Genomic DNA, 18,503 nt, shown 5'->3' on the forward strand with positions numbered 1-18,503 from the left:
TACGAGGGCATGTAATTGCTGATCAAATGTCACAAAGAAATTCAGGTATGCTAAGGGATTTACAGTCATATGGTCAGAGTAATACAGCATGGAAACAGGCCCTTCGGCCCAAACTGGTCCATGCTGACCACGGTCCCCACCCAGGTAGTTCCAGTTGCCCACATTTGGTCCGAATCCCTCTTAATCCTCTCCAGCCAAATGTTTTTTCGATGTTGCTATCTTACTTGCCTCAACCACTTTCTCTGGCAGCCTATTCCATATACTCCCTGCTCTCTGCATGAAAATGTCGCCCCTCAGATCCTTCTTAAATCTTTCCCCTCTCATTTTAAACCTACGCCCTCTAGTTTTCGAGTCCCCATCCCTGACAAAAAAAATTAAATGCATTCATCCTATCTGTGCCCCTCATGATTTTATACACCTCAATAAGGTCACCCCTCATTCTCCTACATTCCAAGGAATAAAGTACTATTCTAGCCAACATTTCCAAGCCTACTACTCCTGGCAACATCCTGATAAATCTTCTTTGCACACTTTCCAGTTTAATTACGTCTTTCCTGTAACAGGGTGACCAAAACTGGACACAATACTCCAAGTGCAGCCTCACTGACTTATATGACTATAACATAATATCCCAACTCCTATCTTCAATGCCTTGGCTAATGAAGGGCAGCATGCTAAATGCCTTCTTCATCACCTTGTCCAGCTGTGACGCTGCTTTCAATGAGCTATGTATTTGTACTCTTAGGTCCCTGTGTTCCACAACACTCCTCAGGACCTTACTGTCTCCTGTACAAGACCTACCTTGGCTTGACTTTCCAAAGTGCAACACCTCACACTTGTCTGTATTGAATTGCATCTGCCAATCCTTAGCTCACTTCCCCATCTGATCAGGATCTCTGCAATTTTTGATAATCTTCCTCACTGTCAACGATATCTGCTAATTTTGTATCATCTGTAAACTTGCCTTGTACATTCACATCCAGATCATTTATTTCAGTAACACATAACAACAGTACCGACCCCTGTGGCACAGGATTTGACTATTATTGTTTAAAGAACACAACAAGAAAAAAATCTTGCTATCAGAGATAATGGGAACTGCAGACGCTGGAGAATCCAAGATAACAAAGCGTGAAGCTGGATGATCCTTCTAGGGTCTAGGCCCGAAACGTCAGCTTGTGTGCTCCTGAGATGCTGCTTGGCCTGCTGTGTTCATCCAGTTTCACACTTTGTTATCTAAGAAAAAAATATTTTCGCTTTTACAACAGCAACATTACATTCGTTGGTTAAGCAAATGCAAAACACAATTGATTGCTTACCAAAAAGAGTATTATAGGCAATGGAAACACAAGAGACTCGCATTTTCTAGCGCATAGGCGCATATTGATTCATGACCAACGAGGTGAAATGATAGCCAGAGCAAATTCAGGTGTTGTGGAGGATGGATAGCAAAGTTTTCAAGAAGATGAAGCACATTATTTTGTATTTGTACACAGGCCTCAGTAGAATATTGTCCAGTTTACATTTCCTCACATGTCAAAGCTTTGTAATAGAATGATTTGCGAGGATGACGCACATGAATAATGTACTGGTTTGGCTAGAAAAGTGCAAGGGGATCACAATTTCAGGTTAGGTCAAGTTAGAATTACATCGATGATGGGAGGTGGTTCTCTACTCAGAGAGGAAAGGGCTTGTGATAAAAGCTGCCAGCTCATGCACAAAGCAATACATTTCTTCAAAGATCGGCCAGATTTCTTTTTGAACAGAGATCACCTCATCAAAAATGTTAATCCAGCATAACGCTGCTCTCCTGGAAAGGCTGTCAACATCATCAAAGACCCATCGCACCCTGCTAATGACTTCTGACAAACTCTTCCGTCAGGCAGAAGATACAAAAGTCTGAACACTCACACGAACAGGTTCAGGAACAGCTTCTTCCCAGCCATTATCAGAATGATGAATGGATTCTCTAACTTCAAATAATGCTGATCTCGCCTAGCACACACCCTGTGCGATGTAACCTGTATGTCTCTGAGTCGTTTTGATCTGTACATCCTTTGCTTACCGTAATCTGCCTGTACCACTCGTAAACAAAGCTTTTCACTGTATTTCGATAAACGTGACAATAAATAAATCAACTATCCAACCAATCAACTAATTAATGCCATTGCAGTTGTATGGGATAAGCCAAATGATATGTGATCATGTCCGGCTGTTCCAGCATTCCTTGCCCATCCATAACTGCACTTGAAATGATGGCGGTGAGCTGACTTCTTGAATTTCTGCAGCCTTGATTTGAGAAACACCCACAGGACTGGTTGGGAAAGAGTTCCAGGATTTTGAGGCAGTGGTAATGAACCAACAGTGATATATTTCCAAGTGAGGATCGTGAGTGGCTTGGAGGCGAGCTTGCAGGAGGTAGTGTTTCCATGTATCTACTGTCCTTGTCCTTCGAGGTGGTAGTGGTCTTGGATTTGGAAAATATTGTTCAAAGTACCTACCCCTTTTTGTCATCATCATCCATGATACTCTGATCAGATGCCAAGCAGACAACACATACCCACTGAAATGCAGCCCAACTGCTTCCAGAAGATTAGCAGGAAGGACAGTTTTAAAAAACACATGAAAATCAGGAATAAAAGAAGTCTCAATGCTTAAACGTACAATTCAAACTTGAAAATAAGCTGATTAATTAAAGAGTTAGTTTCTGCAAACTTTGATTCATGTGTTTTCAGAATAATAAGGCACTGAGAAGCTAAGTAATGTTACTGAAATCAATCCTCAAGGTCTGCCTAACAAAACCAGCTTAACAGTCCCACCCATTTCTCCAATATGATTTTTTTGGCTTTCCCATATATAATTCAACTCAAAAGCAGCATCAGGAGCTATACTCAGGAAGGCAGTTTCAAAACTAACTTGAAACCAAATTGGCTACATTCACTGAAATCAGCTTGGACTCAAGAAATTACCTTTGTTGGGTCACATGGACAGAAAAGCTTGAAGCAGACTCAACTACCGAAATTGTCTTTATTAACACGTCAGAGAAGACACTAGCAAAACTCTTGAGTGGATGTAAAATTTGTTCAAACTCACAAACACGGATGTCCCATTTTAGACAATGTTCAGGCAAACAAAATTATTTAAAATGTAAAATTCTACACTTGTACAAGTTACATTACATTTTAATAATTATGATAACAAAAGTGCAAGGAATATTTGAACTAGCACAACAAAAAAAAATCAAACATGTACAAACCAAAGTAGCTGCAAAAAAGACGAAAGGGAATAGATTCACTTCCATCTGTCTACTCTATTTGTCCCTTTAAGCCTTTTTTTTTCTGATGAGCTAAATATATGCTTTTGCTCCCAATGACAGCAGCTGTGAATGTCCAAGACTTCACAGCATTATACCAGTCATTTTCACATCATATTCCAGTGCTGCTGCCAGCTCCCAGCCTGTCTTCCTTTGAGCCCCATTCTACAGCAGCAGCAATTCTTATTCAATCAATTCATATTTCCATAATCCACAATTCTGCTGCTCCTTCACCTCCCTAGGGTGGACTAACCCCTTTGCCCCAAACTATGGCCTACAACTGTTATTAAGCAGTGCAACAATAACGAGATAAACAAAAGAGACAGCGGTACAGAGGGTTGCTGCTGCCATATGCTAGCTAACTTAGAATTCTTCAACTACCACAGTAGCCCAACAAAAACATGAAAAAATAATCCTAATCATGAGCAAACTGAATAGGCCTTTTATGCTGTTGAGCCAGAGGCCAAGCCATCTGTACACAAATCCTCAGAACGTGTAATCTCATCCAAGGAATGCCTTCATTTATTTATTTCGCTGTTTTTGTTTTCCGCCTTCCACCAGTTAAGCCTCCCCCACCAATGCCAAACAGACAGACCAAAATCACAAGCTTGAACTGATGTTACCTCATATGATGCGCCATGCCTCGCCTAACAGTCTTCACACTTAAAGATAGAGAAGCAGCATTGAGTCTGTGGTCACTTGGGTGACCCAGCTGGTACACATGGATGACGGGGAGCCGCAGGCAAGTACGGATTCCCAACAAGTTAATTACACACATGTAGATTTTGTCCACTTTTGAACAGGAGGAACGCAGCACTATTGGTTGAAAGCTTGTAATTTGCTGAGCTGAGCGTGAAACTTGAAGGGCAAAGATGCAAGGCTGATTTTGACAAACAGCTTGCAAATACTTTTTCGAACACCATTCAGCAACTTAAATGCACTTCGCCTTTTTTGTCATTAACTGTCAAATGACAGAGCCGAGACCCGCACCCAGAAGGCGCAGTCAGTGAACAGCCTGCCTTGGCTCTGAATGAGCGTCTGAGGGCTTTTTAAGGGCAACACTGCTGTCCCCAAAAATGAACAGAAAGTAAGAAAAGAGACCATTTACAATAAAAAAAAGGGGTCAGTGCTCGAGGCCTTAGAGTGAAGCAATACGTAAATGCTACAATTATCATTCAACATACAAGTGCAGAGCAAGTGTATTGATGAGGCTGACAGAAACTGTGTCCAAGCATGAAGCAGCTGAGTTCTCATAAGCATGAAAACAAACCTGGCAAAAGAATTCAGTAACATAGCTTCTGGACTGCACAGATAGATGGTGCTTAGATTCCAGTACAGAATCAAACATTTTGGACCCCCTTGCTTTAAAAATGAGGAGTGTTCTTTTCCAAATGACAATCTGCTACAATTTCATCACAACCCCAGAGGTTGGAAGCAACTACGTTGATGGGGAGCTGAGGAACGTAGCACAATCACTGCCGAGCAAAGTCATTCAAACTGTGCATATCATTGCTGCATGGCTGTTTGGAAAACGTAATAGCCCAACAATCATCATCCTGCTGTGTACAAATTTGAAATCACACTACTGTATATTTGGAGTTTTCACAATTTGGAGGGAAGGCAGCCAAAGAGGAGAAGGGAGGGTCACGAAGGAAGGGGAAGAGGGTGCTGGACGATGTTCAGTAGGAGGAGCTAGGGCATTGGAGGGTGGGATTTGTAGAGGGCAAGGGCCATTCGCTGGGCAGAGAGCGGGGAAGGAGGGGGGAAAAACACCAAAAACTCACCCACACTTGGCTTTTGGTCACATCTCTAACCTTATGTGCTGCCTCCAATTTCAGTATTCAGCTCTGTCAAAAAACCCTGCCCATCTAGAGCGAGTCTTGTTGCAGCTGAGGAACTACATGACACACTGTGTTACTACAAAGCATCATTCTTCACTCCTTCAGCGTTTGATATGGTAGACCATGCCATTCCCTTGAATACTGCAACAGAACTCAGTCGAACTTACGGATAATGGTTCCACTCCTTCAACTCTTCACGCTAACATACCTTACTCTCAAACTATCACAGAGCTGTTCAAGCATCAATCCTCAGCCCAATGAACATCTTCATATGGATGCTACGTCTCTAGCATTGTCTGAAAGTGTGGGTTTGGTTCCTTTTCAATAGCCTGACAGTTGGGTCATCACAGGTGCTTCCTTCATCTTCCAGACACTGGGACATCATCCAATCATAAATACATCAAAAATTCCTTCAACTGATTAGCGAGGGAAAAACAAAAACATTGTTTTCATCCTCTGCCGTAAGTGCTACTTCCCTGCCATTCAGGCTAAACCAGATCATGTGAAAGCTCATTGGCCTGTCCAATCCATCGAGACAAACAAAAAATGCTGCAGATTCTGGAAACCAAAGGTAGACGAACAGGAGGCTGGAAGAACACAGCAGGCCAGGTAGTATCTGGAAGAAAGGAGCAGTCAACAATTCGGGTATTGCCCTTCTTATGCTGCCTGGCTTGCTGTGTGCTTCCAGCCTCATGTTCATCTGCCCAATCTATAGACTTGCTTCAAATCCCAAGAGAGCACTTCCCCCGAGAATGATATTCACCCACGCTGTTACTGAAAACTTGGAATTATTTCCACTGCAAACCCATTCAGCATCCTCTTCCCACCTCCGAGGTTTGTTTGTTTATTCATTTACTTTACATTTCAAAAACTGCAATCCTTTTGGATGAAGTGTTCGGTCACATCCCTGATCTTGGGCTGGTTTTGATGTTAAACATAACATTGACATGTAAGGTTAGGTGGTTGGAAAAGCAGAAGCTGAAAACATCAGAATGTTAGACATTTCCAAAATGTGGCGAGGTAATGCAGGTTTCGCCTTTAAAAAATGGGAAAGGATCACATTTCCATGATGCTCATTATGTAGAAAAAACCACCCTTGAAGCGTTTTACATGTCAATGGGTGGCAAGCAAACGAAGAGGGCAACAAAACTGCAGTTAAAGTTAAAGTAAAAGATCTTGAGACCACTTTCAAATGAAAAATAAGAGATGTTGAACGAGGGAGTTGGGGGCACAAGAAGAGAGACAGCAAGACAGAAAATGAGAGAGAGAACAAACGAGAGAGACGGGGAGAGGACGGGAGGGAGAGAGAGAACGAACAAATGAGAGGGGGAGACAGAGAGAACGAATGAGGGGGGAGAGAACGAACGGGGGAGAGGAGACCAAACGGGGTGGGGGAGAGAATGAACGAATGGTGGGAGGGGGGGACAGGAATAGCGAGAGTGAGAGCAAGAACAAACGAGAGAGAGAGAGAGAGAGAGAGAGAACGAACAAGAGAGAGGGGGAGAGGATGAACGAGACAGGGAGAGGGAGGGAGGGGGAGAGAGAGAGAGAGAGAGAGAGAGAGAGAGAGAGAGAGAGAGAGAGAGAGAGAGAGAGAGAGAGAGAGAGAAAATAAACAAGAAGGAGAGACAGACTGATAGAAAACAAATAAACAAGAGAGAGTGAACGAGAGAGAGAGTGAGAGAGAGAGAGAGAGAGAGAGAGAGAGAGAGAAAGCGAACGAGAGGCGGAGAGAGAGAGAGAAAGAACAAATGAGAGAGAGAGAGGAAGAGCGAGAAAGAGCGAGAACGAGATACAGAGGGTGGGAAAGAACGAACGAACGAGAGAGACACAGAGAGAACGAACAAGAGACAGAACAAGAAAGAGAGAAGGAGCGAGAGAGAGGGAGAGGGTGAAAGAATGAGAGAGAAAGAAAGAGGGAGAGAACAAGAGGGAGAGACAGAGAGAGAGACAGAGAGAGACAGAGAGAGAGAGACGGGGGAGAGAGAGAGAGAGAGAGAGAGAGAATGAGGGGCAGAGAGAACGAGCAAGACAGAGAAGATAGGGAGAGATAGAGAAAACGAGAGAGAGAGAGAATGAACGAATGAGAGGAGGGAGAGACAGAGAGAGAGAGCGGGAGCGAGAGCGAGAGAACGAACGAATGAGAGAGGGAGAGAGAGGAAGAAAACAAACAAATGAGAGAACCAATGAGAGGGAGAAGAGAGAAAGAGAGAGAGAACAAATGAGAGAGAGACACACACACACACACACACACACACACACACACACACACACACACACAGAGAGAGAGAGAGAGAGAGAGAGAGAGAGAGAGAGAGACAGAGACACAGAGACACAGAGAGAGAGTGAGAGAGAGCGTGAGACACACACACACACACACTCACTCTCTGTGTGTGTGTGAGAGAGAGAGAGACAGAGAGAGAGAGAAAGAGAGACACACACACACACAGAGAAAGACAGACAGAGAGAGAGAGAGAGAGAGAGAGAACGAGACAGACACACACACACACACACAGAGAAAGACAGACACACAGAGAAAGACAGACACAGAGAGAGAGAACGAGATACACAGAGAGAGAGAGAGAGAGAGAGAGAGAGACACAGAGAGAGAGAGAGAGACACAGAGAGAGAGAGGGACAAACACACACACACACAAACAGAGCGATAACAAACGGGAGGCAGAGGGAGAGAGCGAGAACGAACAAGAGCGAGAGAATGAGAGATGGAAGGAGAGAGAGAGTGAACAAGAGAGAACACGATCAAGACAGAGAGAGAAACAGCATGAGAGAAAGAGAGAGAACAAGAGGCAGAGGGAGAGAAAGACAGAGAACAAATGAGAGACAGAACAAGAAAGAGAGAATGAGCAAAAGAGAGAGAGAGAACAGAAAAGAGAGAGAGAACGAGAGAGAGAATGAGAGGCAGAGGGAACGAGAGGGAGAAAAGTGGGAGAGAGAGAAAACGAGAGAGAAGAGACAGAGAGAAAAGAAAAAGAGAACAAGTGGGAGGAGAGAGAGAGGGGAAAAAAGTGAATGAGAGAGAGAGAGAGACAGAGAATGAGAACGACAGGGTGAGAGAGGGAGAATGAAGCAATGAATGAGGGGGGAGAGAGAGAAAGAAATGGAACAAACGAGAGAGAACCAACGAGAGGGGTAGAGAGAGAGAGAGAGAGAGAACGAACAAGATGGGGAGAGGGAAGAGAGAGAGAGAATGAACGAGGGGGGAGAGGGGAAGGGGGAGAGAGAGCGGGAGGGAGAGGGGGAGGGAGAGGGGGAGGGAGAGGGGGAGGGAGAGGGGGAGGGAGAGGGGGAGGGAGAGGGGGAGGGAGAGGGGGAGGGAGAGGGGGAGGGAGAGGGGGAGGGAGAGGGGGAGGGAGAGGGGGAGAGAGAGGGGGAGAGAGAGGGGGAGAGAGAGGGGGAGAGAGAGGGGGAGAGAGAGGGGGAGAGAGAGGGGGAGAGAGAGGGGGGGAGAGAGGGGGGGAGAGAGGGGGGGAGAGAGGGGGGGAGAGAGGGGGGGAGAGAGAGGGGGGGGGAGAGAGGGGGGGGAGAGAGGGGGGGGAGAGAGGGGGGGGGAGAGAGGGGGGGGGGAGAGGGGGGGGGAGGGGGGGGGGAGAGAGGGGGGGGGAGAGAGGGGGGGGGGAGAGAGGGGGGGGAGAGAGGGGGGGGAGAGAGGGGGGGAGAGAGGGGGGGGAGAGAGGGGGGGGAGAGAGGGGGGGGAGAGAGGGGGGGGAGAGAGGGGGGAGAGAGGGGGGGAGAGAGGGGGGGGAGAGAGGGGGGGGGAGAGAGGGGGGGGGAGAGAGGGGGGGGAGAGAGGGGGGGGAGAGAGGGGGGGAGAGAGGGGGGGGAGAGAGGGGGGGGGAGAGAGGGGGGGGGAGAGAGGGGGGAGAGAGGGGGAGAGAGGGGGGGAGAGAGGGGGGGAGAGAGGGGGGGAGAGAGGGGGGGAGAGGGGGGGGGAGAGGGGGGGGGAGAGGGGGGGGGAGAGAGGGGGGAGAGAGAGGGGGGGGGAGAGAGGGGGGGGAGAGAGGGGGGGGGAGAGAGGGAGGGAGAGAGGGGGGGGAGAGAGGGAGGGAGAGAGAGAGGGAGGGAGAGAGAGAGGACAAACCAGGCTGGGGGTAAGAGAGAACAGAAACGGGGAGCAGAGAGAAAGAGAGAAAGAGAGAAAAAAGAATAAATGGGGTGGGGCAGAAGAGAGCGAAAGAACAAACAAGAGGGGAGGGTGGAGAGAGAGATAGACTGAACTAGAGGGCAAGTGAGGGAGAGGTAGAACAAACGAGGTGTGAGAGAGGGAGAGAGAGCAAACAAGCGAGAGGGAGGTAGAGAGAGAATGAACAAGTATACAACAGAACAAGAGAGAGGAAGACAGAGAGAAGACAAGTTTGTGTCTGAAGTGGGGTGGTGCAGGTAGGGACTGGTGGCTAACAGAACACAAAGCAGAGGAGCAGCCATGTCATCGCACTGTTAAAGTTACCACAGCAGTTTCACCTCGTAAGAAGCTTAAATACCCAAAAAGCAAATAGGGAGTCCACAAGATCTCAAAAGATGCTATAAAAATGGTAACTTTCCTTTTTTTAAAATCAACTCTTTGGGCCCCAGGAAGCCAGTTGGGCTTTGGGGCAACAAAGGTGACGAGGGTGGGCACAAAATGTGGCCAGAACATAGCTTACAGCAGAAAATGATGTTCACTCTGCTGGCACTGAAAGCAAATACCTCTTACAGAGGAAAAAAAACACAAGCAGAAGCTTGATCATAACTAAAAACCTGATGCAGACTTTTGCTTCCCCAAATATTTTGACGCTTCCTCCATTAAATGTGATAAAGTAATCATTTGACTGCCCACAAAGGCAATATTGATTACACATCACAATGCTGTTTAGGCTAACATATAATAACATTACACCTTTATTTCCAAGTTGTCGGCATCTCTATCCCTAAGTCATGCTGGGGTATGTTGCAATTAATATCAACATACTTCTTAAAGGAGTGACCTTTCTTCATATGCAGGTCCAAAGTGTAAGTGATGCTGGGTTATTTGATGCAAACTTTGACCTTATCAACAAGAATACAAAAAGATAAAAATATGCTTTGAATGAGTTGAAGGCTTGGCAACATGTTCTCCTGCGTTAACCTGCATCCGTATTTCAGGGTGTGAAACATGACACCGTGGGTGAATGTTCTGCTGAAAGCCCAGAAAGCACCCGTGGAAAAAAAACACTCTTCATTGTCAACCAATTAAGGGAAACAGTAACCTGACAGGAGCCAGAGGACTCTCAAGAGGGACCGCTTCTCCAATCGCCGGCTGTGTCTCTCCATACTTAATACGGCCAAGCTCACTCGTGGCGGGTGGAGGGCTTTGCAAAGAGCATCCGAGTGGCGATACTAAAGGGAATCCGCAAAGAGATGGAGGAGATGGGGAAGAGAGCACGGTTGGGGGTTGGGGGGAGAGATGGCGTGGAAAACAGAGTTCGACAGTCTGCAAGGGATGCAAGAGATGGAGCAGGACAGAAGAGAGAGAGATGAGGCTGCAGAACACAGAACACATTTTAACCAGTCCAATGAATAGGATTCCGGAAACTTAAAGTAACTGTGGTCATGAAATCCTTAAAAATGAATGCAGGCTGCATAAGTTCAGGAGCTACTTTTCAAGTAAAATATGTCAATTATTACTGTAATGTACAGTGTGCCAACTGTTAAAATTTAAGTCCGAGACTGAGATCCGAAACGTAGTAAGGAAGGTAACGGCAAGGTGGCTGGTTAAAACCTACCAATTCTGAGCATGTGTTTTTAAAAAGCATTTGATGCAGTCTCTCCATTTTTTTGCAAAAGTGCGTGCTTATAACGTCTTTTTTGTGCGTAGGGATACAGTGATATTGAAAATCTTTATGATACCAACTTGTGCGCGTGCACGATCTTGTGCCAATTTAAATACTGTTGCTTTGAGGAAATTAACACTTTCCTTGTGCTTTGTGACTTTAAGTGAGGGATGATGACTATTGATGAGTGTTGAATTCTCCTCATCCTGCTTCTGTGCAAGTCCAAATACCCCATATGGCAACACAAATGCACTAGATAATGCTGGTACCACCAAATAATGGAGATATTGAAACGGAAAAAGAAGCCACAAGTACTCGAGTGACTCTTATGCCCTCAAAAATAAAACATTGATGCCTGTTTTATCTGTAAATGATGTTCAGGCAGCATCCCAATTAAACTACTTTCATAAGTGTATCATAACAGCATAGGCCATAAGACATAAGAGCAGATGTAGGCCATTCAGCCCATCAAGTCTGCTGTCGTTCAAAAAGATCACGGCCGAGTCAATAACATTCGTTCCCACTTTCCTGCTTTTCCCATTATTCGATTGCTCTACTGGTGAAAAACACTGTGATCCAGCCTCTACAGCCCTGTGCAGTAAAGAATTCCACAGATTCCCTGCCTTCTGAGAAGAGATTGCTCCTTATCTGTCTTAAATGTGCAAGGGGGGGGGGCGGCACGGTGGCTCAGTGGTTAGCACTGCAGCCTCACAGCGCCAGGGACCCGAGTTCGATTCTAGCCTCGGGCGACTGTCTGTGCGGAGTTTGCACATTCTCCCCGTGTCTGCATGGGTTTCCTCCAGGTGCTCCGGTTTCCCCCCACAGGCCAAAGATGTGCAGGTTAGATGGATTGGCCATGCTAAATTGCCCATAGTGTTCAGAGGTGTGTGGGTTATGGGGGTGGGTCTGAGTGGGACGCTCCAAGGGCAGTGTGGACTTGTTGGGCCAAAGGGCCTGTTTCCACACTGTAGGGAATCTAAATCTAATAAAAAAAACCTTTATTCTGAAATCATGCCCTATGGTTCTCGACTCTTCTGCAAGGGGGAACAACTTTTCCTCATTTACCCTGTTAAGGCCCCTAAGAATCTTGTATGGTTCGTTAAGGTTGTTTCTCATTCCTCTATATTCCAAGTACATGCCCAAATAACTCAACCAGACAGTCCCTCCATACCTGATATCAGCTTAGTGATCCTTCTCTGGACTGCCTCCAATGGTAGTGTAGCTTTTCCTCAGGAAAGGGCTCAAAACTGTCGACAACATTCCAATGTGGTCAGACCAGTCCTTCGCACAGTTTTAACAAGATCTCCCTATTTGTAAACTCCAATCCCTATTGAAATAAAGGCCAATATTCCACTTGCCTTCCCTGTTACCTGCTGAAAATGAATGATAGGTTTTTTGTGATTTGTGCTCAAGGACTCCCAAATCCCTCCGTTCTGTAGCTTTCTTCAGTCTTTCCCCGTTTAAATAGCATTCAGTTCTTCTATTCTTCCTCCAAACTGCATAATCTTGCATTTTTCCACATTATATTCCATCAAGCATGTTTTTGTCCACTCATTTATTATGTCTATATCCTTCCACGGATGCTTTGTATTATACTTATCACTCGTCTTCCCATATGTTTATATCATCCGCAAACCTAGCCACTGAATGTTCACTTTTGCCAACTAAGCAGTTAACTTATATTATAAATAATCCATATGTGCAAAATCATTAAACAAATTTGTCGTATATACAATGTACAATTTAAAAGGGTCGATGAATGTTAACCTTCATCTCTATGTGAGTGAAATACAAATAGCTGGAAAGTTATGTTCCAGTTGTGAAAAAAAAACCCAGATTAGGTCAAATCTGCAAGAAGGTCTCAAGTTCTGGGTACACACCTGGAAACATATACTAGCTTTGGAGTGGATACAGAACAGTTCCATATACTGGAGATACATTTTGAGGATACGTTACCCAGATTGTGTTTGTGTTCTCTAAAATACAGAAGAGAAAGGGTAAAACAGCTGAGATAAATATGGTGACTAAAGAAAATTGTTAGGCCAGATACAGAAAAGCTATTTCCTCTGATGAGAAGTCAAAAACAAGGGACCCTAACCTTCAAATAAAATCTAGGTCCAAGAGCGGTGCCCACAAGCACTCGCCACAAAGGGTAGTGGTTAATCTGGAACATTTTCCCCCTCAAAAAGCTGCTGTCGTTAAAACTGAGATACATCTATTTTTTAGAGGCAAGCTTGGTTAACTGACTTGACAGACTGCATGACCGATTTCTGTTCCTGTTCCCGACCTAACGTCACCAGTCGAAAAGAGTTATCCAGCTGTGATGAGCAAGTTAACTGTTGCTGTTTCAACTCATGCTATTTGCTGTATATACAATGACAAAGTAACTTACTGCAATGAGATTGACTGAATTACATTTTGAAGAGCATTACAATCTGCTTTCCAAGCTCAGCAATTACATTTTTTTGATCAGGAACCACCCATGTAGAGAGATAAATTAAGGGTGTTGAGAAGAACAACATAATTAAAAGACTCTAATCAACATTAAAATAAGTGACCTATCATTAATCAAATATAATGTTGCCCATACTACAATTGCTTTGGGTTATTTTGGAGAGATCTGCTCACTGATTTCATTCATCTCCACCTTGTCACAGGAAAGCAAATTTTAAATGAAAAATAAAAAGTTGATCATGTTTCAGACCTGGTCTCTGAAATCCTTTGGGAACTTCCACACAATCACTGGATCTGGAAATAATTGACAGATAGCACAAATCAGTTGTGATGGAATAAAGCATTTCAGTCAGTGCATATTAATATTCAAACAGCAGCCAGTTTTAGCTTCTCAGGCAAAAACTAAAGCATCCATCGAAAAATCGCAGTGCAACATTTCTGAATCTCTACTAACATTGCACCATTAACTGGAAATTTAATATTTTAATTTGCATTGCTTTATGTATTTTGCTGAAACAAGGAGACTTTGTACATCAATTTAGAGGTAATTCAATTTAATCACAAATCTGAATGACCAATAAAACACTAATTTTACCCTCATTAACCTACAAGGCTGCAATTAACCGACCAGTGTTTACTGAGTGAATCAATCCTTTTTAAGAGGGAAAAAGTCCAGTCTAGAAATCAGTTAACCAAATTAAAATTAGCACATAGTTAAAAGTTACATTGAGAAATTTATGGTGCTTCATTTGGTGTTTATCTCTCATGTAAAACTCTCTTTCCTTGGCTTGGAATCAAAAAAAAAGAGAAAGTTGACTTTACTAGCACCTTCTGTACAAGTAGCCAAGACTCACAAAACACAGTCAAGACCACTTTTATACACACACTGTTCCAATTTTGTTAAATTCACTCTCCGGGGTTAACAAACCAGTTCACATGTTATGTAGACAGTGATAAAATTGTGGTTTGTTGAGTGTTTCATGTTGGATATGGAGTCATCCGTAACCATAGATGAGCTTGCGCTTTTTCACTCAAGGCAATTTTGCCCTTTATGTGTATGCTTGGCTCCATGAAGAAAAGAAAGGTGTTACTTTATGAGGCCAGACACATACCATGGCTTTGAACCAATAGGCCCCATGATATCCTGTAAACCACTGTAGTCAATGGTTTGTGGGACTGCATTTACAGCTCAGGGCAAACTCCAAACATATGCAAGGCTATTGCAAAATCAGTGAATATCAATTTGCAGACAACTGAAAATAGTTTCTACAAACTAAAAGATCCGAGTAGAATTAGTGTCTTAATGCTGTTGCATAAATCCAGCATTGCTCCTGAGAATTTGCCTCTTGCTCACGTTCGACAAATTTACAGGTCGAAAAAGAATTCTAGGATAAACTTTAAACAGAGCCAGAAACATTTATTTCGATCAGGCAGATGCAGAACTAGACAGGCTAAATGTATACCAGGGTTTAAAGAAATAACATAAAGACATTATTCCATTCAATCGAAAAATATTTTGTAAAAAAGTCAGTCCATAGATAAAACAAAGCACTTATTAGCCTAAGAGTCATTTGTTAGGTTACCTCACCAACAGTGATTTATCTTCTCTGGTTGCCTGTTTATTCTTGGTTTGCATGCAGTTCATTTAAAAAGAACAATAATTGGCCTTATTGTTACACCTACAAGAAGCAACACAAATAATGCAGTTTACATGGATTAGATACTAACACATGCCTCACTGTATCTTTTTTATAGTGGCAAATTTGAACTCTCAAAAGTTAACTTCTTTCATTTGACTGTAATACCCAATCTTCCTGAGAAACCAAAATCCTTTGTAAAAATAAAGCAATTTGAACCTAAAAAAAGTTACGGTAGTTGATTGACGGAGGTAAGCAACGGATCAACGTGCATCCACACTGAAATTGCTATTTTAATCTAATGATTTTAATCTAATGATTTTACAAATAGGCAACTGTACCAGCATTAAGATATTTGCATCTCCCATTTCAAATCACACTTGTATGATAACTTTACATATTAAGAACTGTCTTCCAGTTAGCCAGCTTCGAAAGATAGGGCAATCAGAATCAGGAGTATAAATTGATGTCTATTTTAAGAGATGCTTTTAAACTGCAAAGCAAAGAGAGAAGGAGAAATGGGTTTATACACAAGAACTAAAAGACTCTTTTATACCCCTCTGTCCCTATGTTTCTTGGAATTATCACACAAAATAATGTCAAGTGAAAAAGCAAACTAGTGCTTCAACCATTCACTAAGACTACATCTACAAATTTCACTACTACTTAGAAGAGCAGGTCAATAAGAACTGGATCTCAACTTATAACATCTCAAGAACACGCAGGACTTTTGAATCTTGTAACCTTTATTCTCACGGTCTGTACCAGACACTCACTTTTAAACTTATCACTAGTGATTGTGCTTATTCTATGGCACACTTAATTCTTTTTTATTCCTGGAGTTAGTAGGTAATAAAATTCCTTTCTTTCACAACAAAAAAACTTTGGAAATTGGCTCCTTCATTCTTTGACAAACTACATTTTAAATCCCATATGATAAGTATTTGCTAAAAATAAAAAAAATATGATTGACTATATGACTCTTATTTTAAGAACTCTAATTTGACTAATTTATTTGTTTGCATATGCAAACTTTGGGTGTGCGTGTGGATGTGTGTGTGAGAGTGCGCATGCTAGAGAGCAGATGCACGACTGTGTAAGTGTGTGCGTGAGACAGAAAGAAAGGTCTAAGAAAGTGACAGAGAAAATAAATTAAAGCATGTTTTATTATTTCACTGCGGCTGACTTAAGTACAGTAAAACTGCCTTCTTGTTAAAATAATACATTTTCTTTTTGAGTTTATGATTACAGTACATAATCTGTTAAATACTCTGAACTGGCAAGTGCAGACATTTAAAAAGAAAAGTCCTGTCATGTTCAAATGAAGACAGGGTCAAGAGGGGAGTCATTAGACCTGCCTCATGCGGTCCTGGTGGATTCATATACGTATAAGCATGTATTCTATATCCTGAAACTCAGAAGCATCAATTCTAGACTACTTAAAGAACTGCAAAGGTAACTATCAAATATCACAATTAAGATTCTTAATAGCAGCTTCAGTTGTGCCATTCATTGTAGCTGACACAGTGCATAGGTTCATCCATGATATGTGCATCTTGTTCAGATTCTTGAAAGGTCTGAGAAGCTGGAACATCAGAATGCACAGTGCACGTAAAGAGTCTGCGTTGAACAAGTCAATTGGAAAAATTAAACCACCTGTGCTATTTAGTGCTTTGCTTTACAGTGGGACCAGTGAGACGGATGTTAAAATGGATCATTTATCCAATTAAAAAGGGTACTTCCAGTTGACTTCTCCATATGCTTCAAACTGGTGCTGGTGTAATTATAAACAAATGATTGCAAGTTGACACTGGTCATAGACTACAACTCAAGAAGTAGAATTCTAAATTGTTGATGTTGACAGTTTAATAGACCTGGTTAATTGCGCAGAGTTTCATTTCAACACCCATGGGTTAAAATGTAGTGCCAGAATATGCATCAACGTACAAAGTTTAAATGTGTTGTGAAAGACCTATAATTTCAAACACTGATGGAAAATATTATTCTTGCAGTCTCAAGGAGAAGTTATGTATAATTACTACCATTGTATAACAGATATATGGTCATTCCATTAAGGCTTTAAAAAACCCATCGCATTTAGAATATCGCTGATTGAAGGACAGTATAAAACCATACACCAGGAATGTTATAAACAAGCAATGTACAGATCTGCATATGTGTGCTTTAAAAACATTAAAACTAAACTTTTTTTACATAAAGGCAAGCCAATTTTACAGCTACAAAACAATGAAACACCACAGATTGAAAATAAAGTTATTTTGCAAACTTCTTAATGGACATCACCACTACTTTGTAGAGTAATCAATGGTGCTGGTATATCAGCAAACCAGTTTTTGCAGTTCTGTTTAGCACAGTGGGACTGTGCACAGAGTAAGTTCTATAAACATTATTGCAGTGAGTGATCAGTTAATCGATCATTTTTATATTAAGTTCTGTACTTTGGGATATGTGACAAACAGCTTTTGAATACATGTGGATTCTTGAACTTGTTTTTAAATGTAATATGAGGGGAGAATGTTGCCCAGGATACCAGAATGACTCTGGGGGAAAAAAAACAAGCAGAAAAGCAGATGGTTTAGCATCTCATTAGAATGATGGCACCTCCAGCAATAAAACTTGTGCCATACTGAGGGACTGTGTGTCAAGCAGATTTTGCACTGAAATCCTGCAGTGTGGCTTGAACCCACAACTTTCTTAATTCAAAGAGCAGAAGTGCTTCTAACTGATCAAATTGACACTTTAGATTAAGATGGCTCATACTTGACTGTAGCTCATAAATTGATTACCTTAAGTCCCCAAAGTGGGAATACCTTGCAGCACAACTGACTTGTCAAATGATGTTTTACTGTGATCAGCTTCATCGCCATTTTATCTAGGCCAGACTTTCTTATTAATCAAAATGCAGCATGCTCACTGTGTGAAGGCAGAAGACACAAATAAAACATTTCAAAATAAACTACTCTTGTCAGTCATTTTTGGGGTTGTACTTGGAAGAAATACCACAAAGTGAAAGCATGTGTTAGTGGCAGCCATTTGTTAGACTGCACATGCCCAGTGGGTTCAGCGTAGAATGTTGCTGTCAATAAGCTATGAAAATTGCCTGACACACTCTGCATGGCATCTAGGAACTGAATGAGGGGGATAAACAACTGACCAAATCCCCAACCTGAATTTGAAACTGTAAATGAGCGGATGGTTTACTCTTAAAGCAGATACAAAAGTGAAATAAAGAGAATGGAAGAAAAAAAAATCCATTTCTCTCTCTCTCTCTTTCTCGCAATCCAAAGAAAAATAGATTTGAAGAAATGTTGATTTGTTTTAAATCTCTGACAATAATGAAAATAATTTCAGGAAGTTGTTTTTAGTAGCAAATCGGTGCCCTTGGCTGCAATTAAAATGTTTCAAACCATTAAAAAGGTGCGTAGTGTAAA

The 18,503-nt window shown here is 42.6% G+C and overlaps 1 protein-coding gene across 2 annotated transcripts in view; it reads right to left on the reverse strand.

The window, feature by feature from the left end:
• Nucleotides 1–18,503, reverse strand: part of dennd1b (DENN/MADD domain containing 1B) — a 298,030-nt gene that overhangs the window by 189,289 nt on the left and 90,238 nt on the right. For both annotated transcript variants that reach the window (XM_048538856.2, XM_048538855.2), the window contains exon 3: nucleotides 13,665–13,708. In XM_048538856.2, coding sequence (XP_048394813.2) covers nucleotides 13,665–13,708 — 44 coding nt within the window. The remainder of the gene's footprint in view (nucleotides 1–13,664; nucleotides 13,709–18,503) is intronic.

The sequence above is a fragment of the Stegostoma tigrinum genome, chromosome 8, assembly GCF_030684315.1.
Source record: "Stegostoma tigrinum isolate sSteTig4 chromosome 8, sSteTig4.hap1, whole genome shotgun sequence".
NCBI lineage: Eukaryota > Metazoa > Chordata > Chondrichthyes > Orectolobiformes > Stegostomatidae > Stegostoma > Stegostoma tigrinum.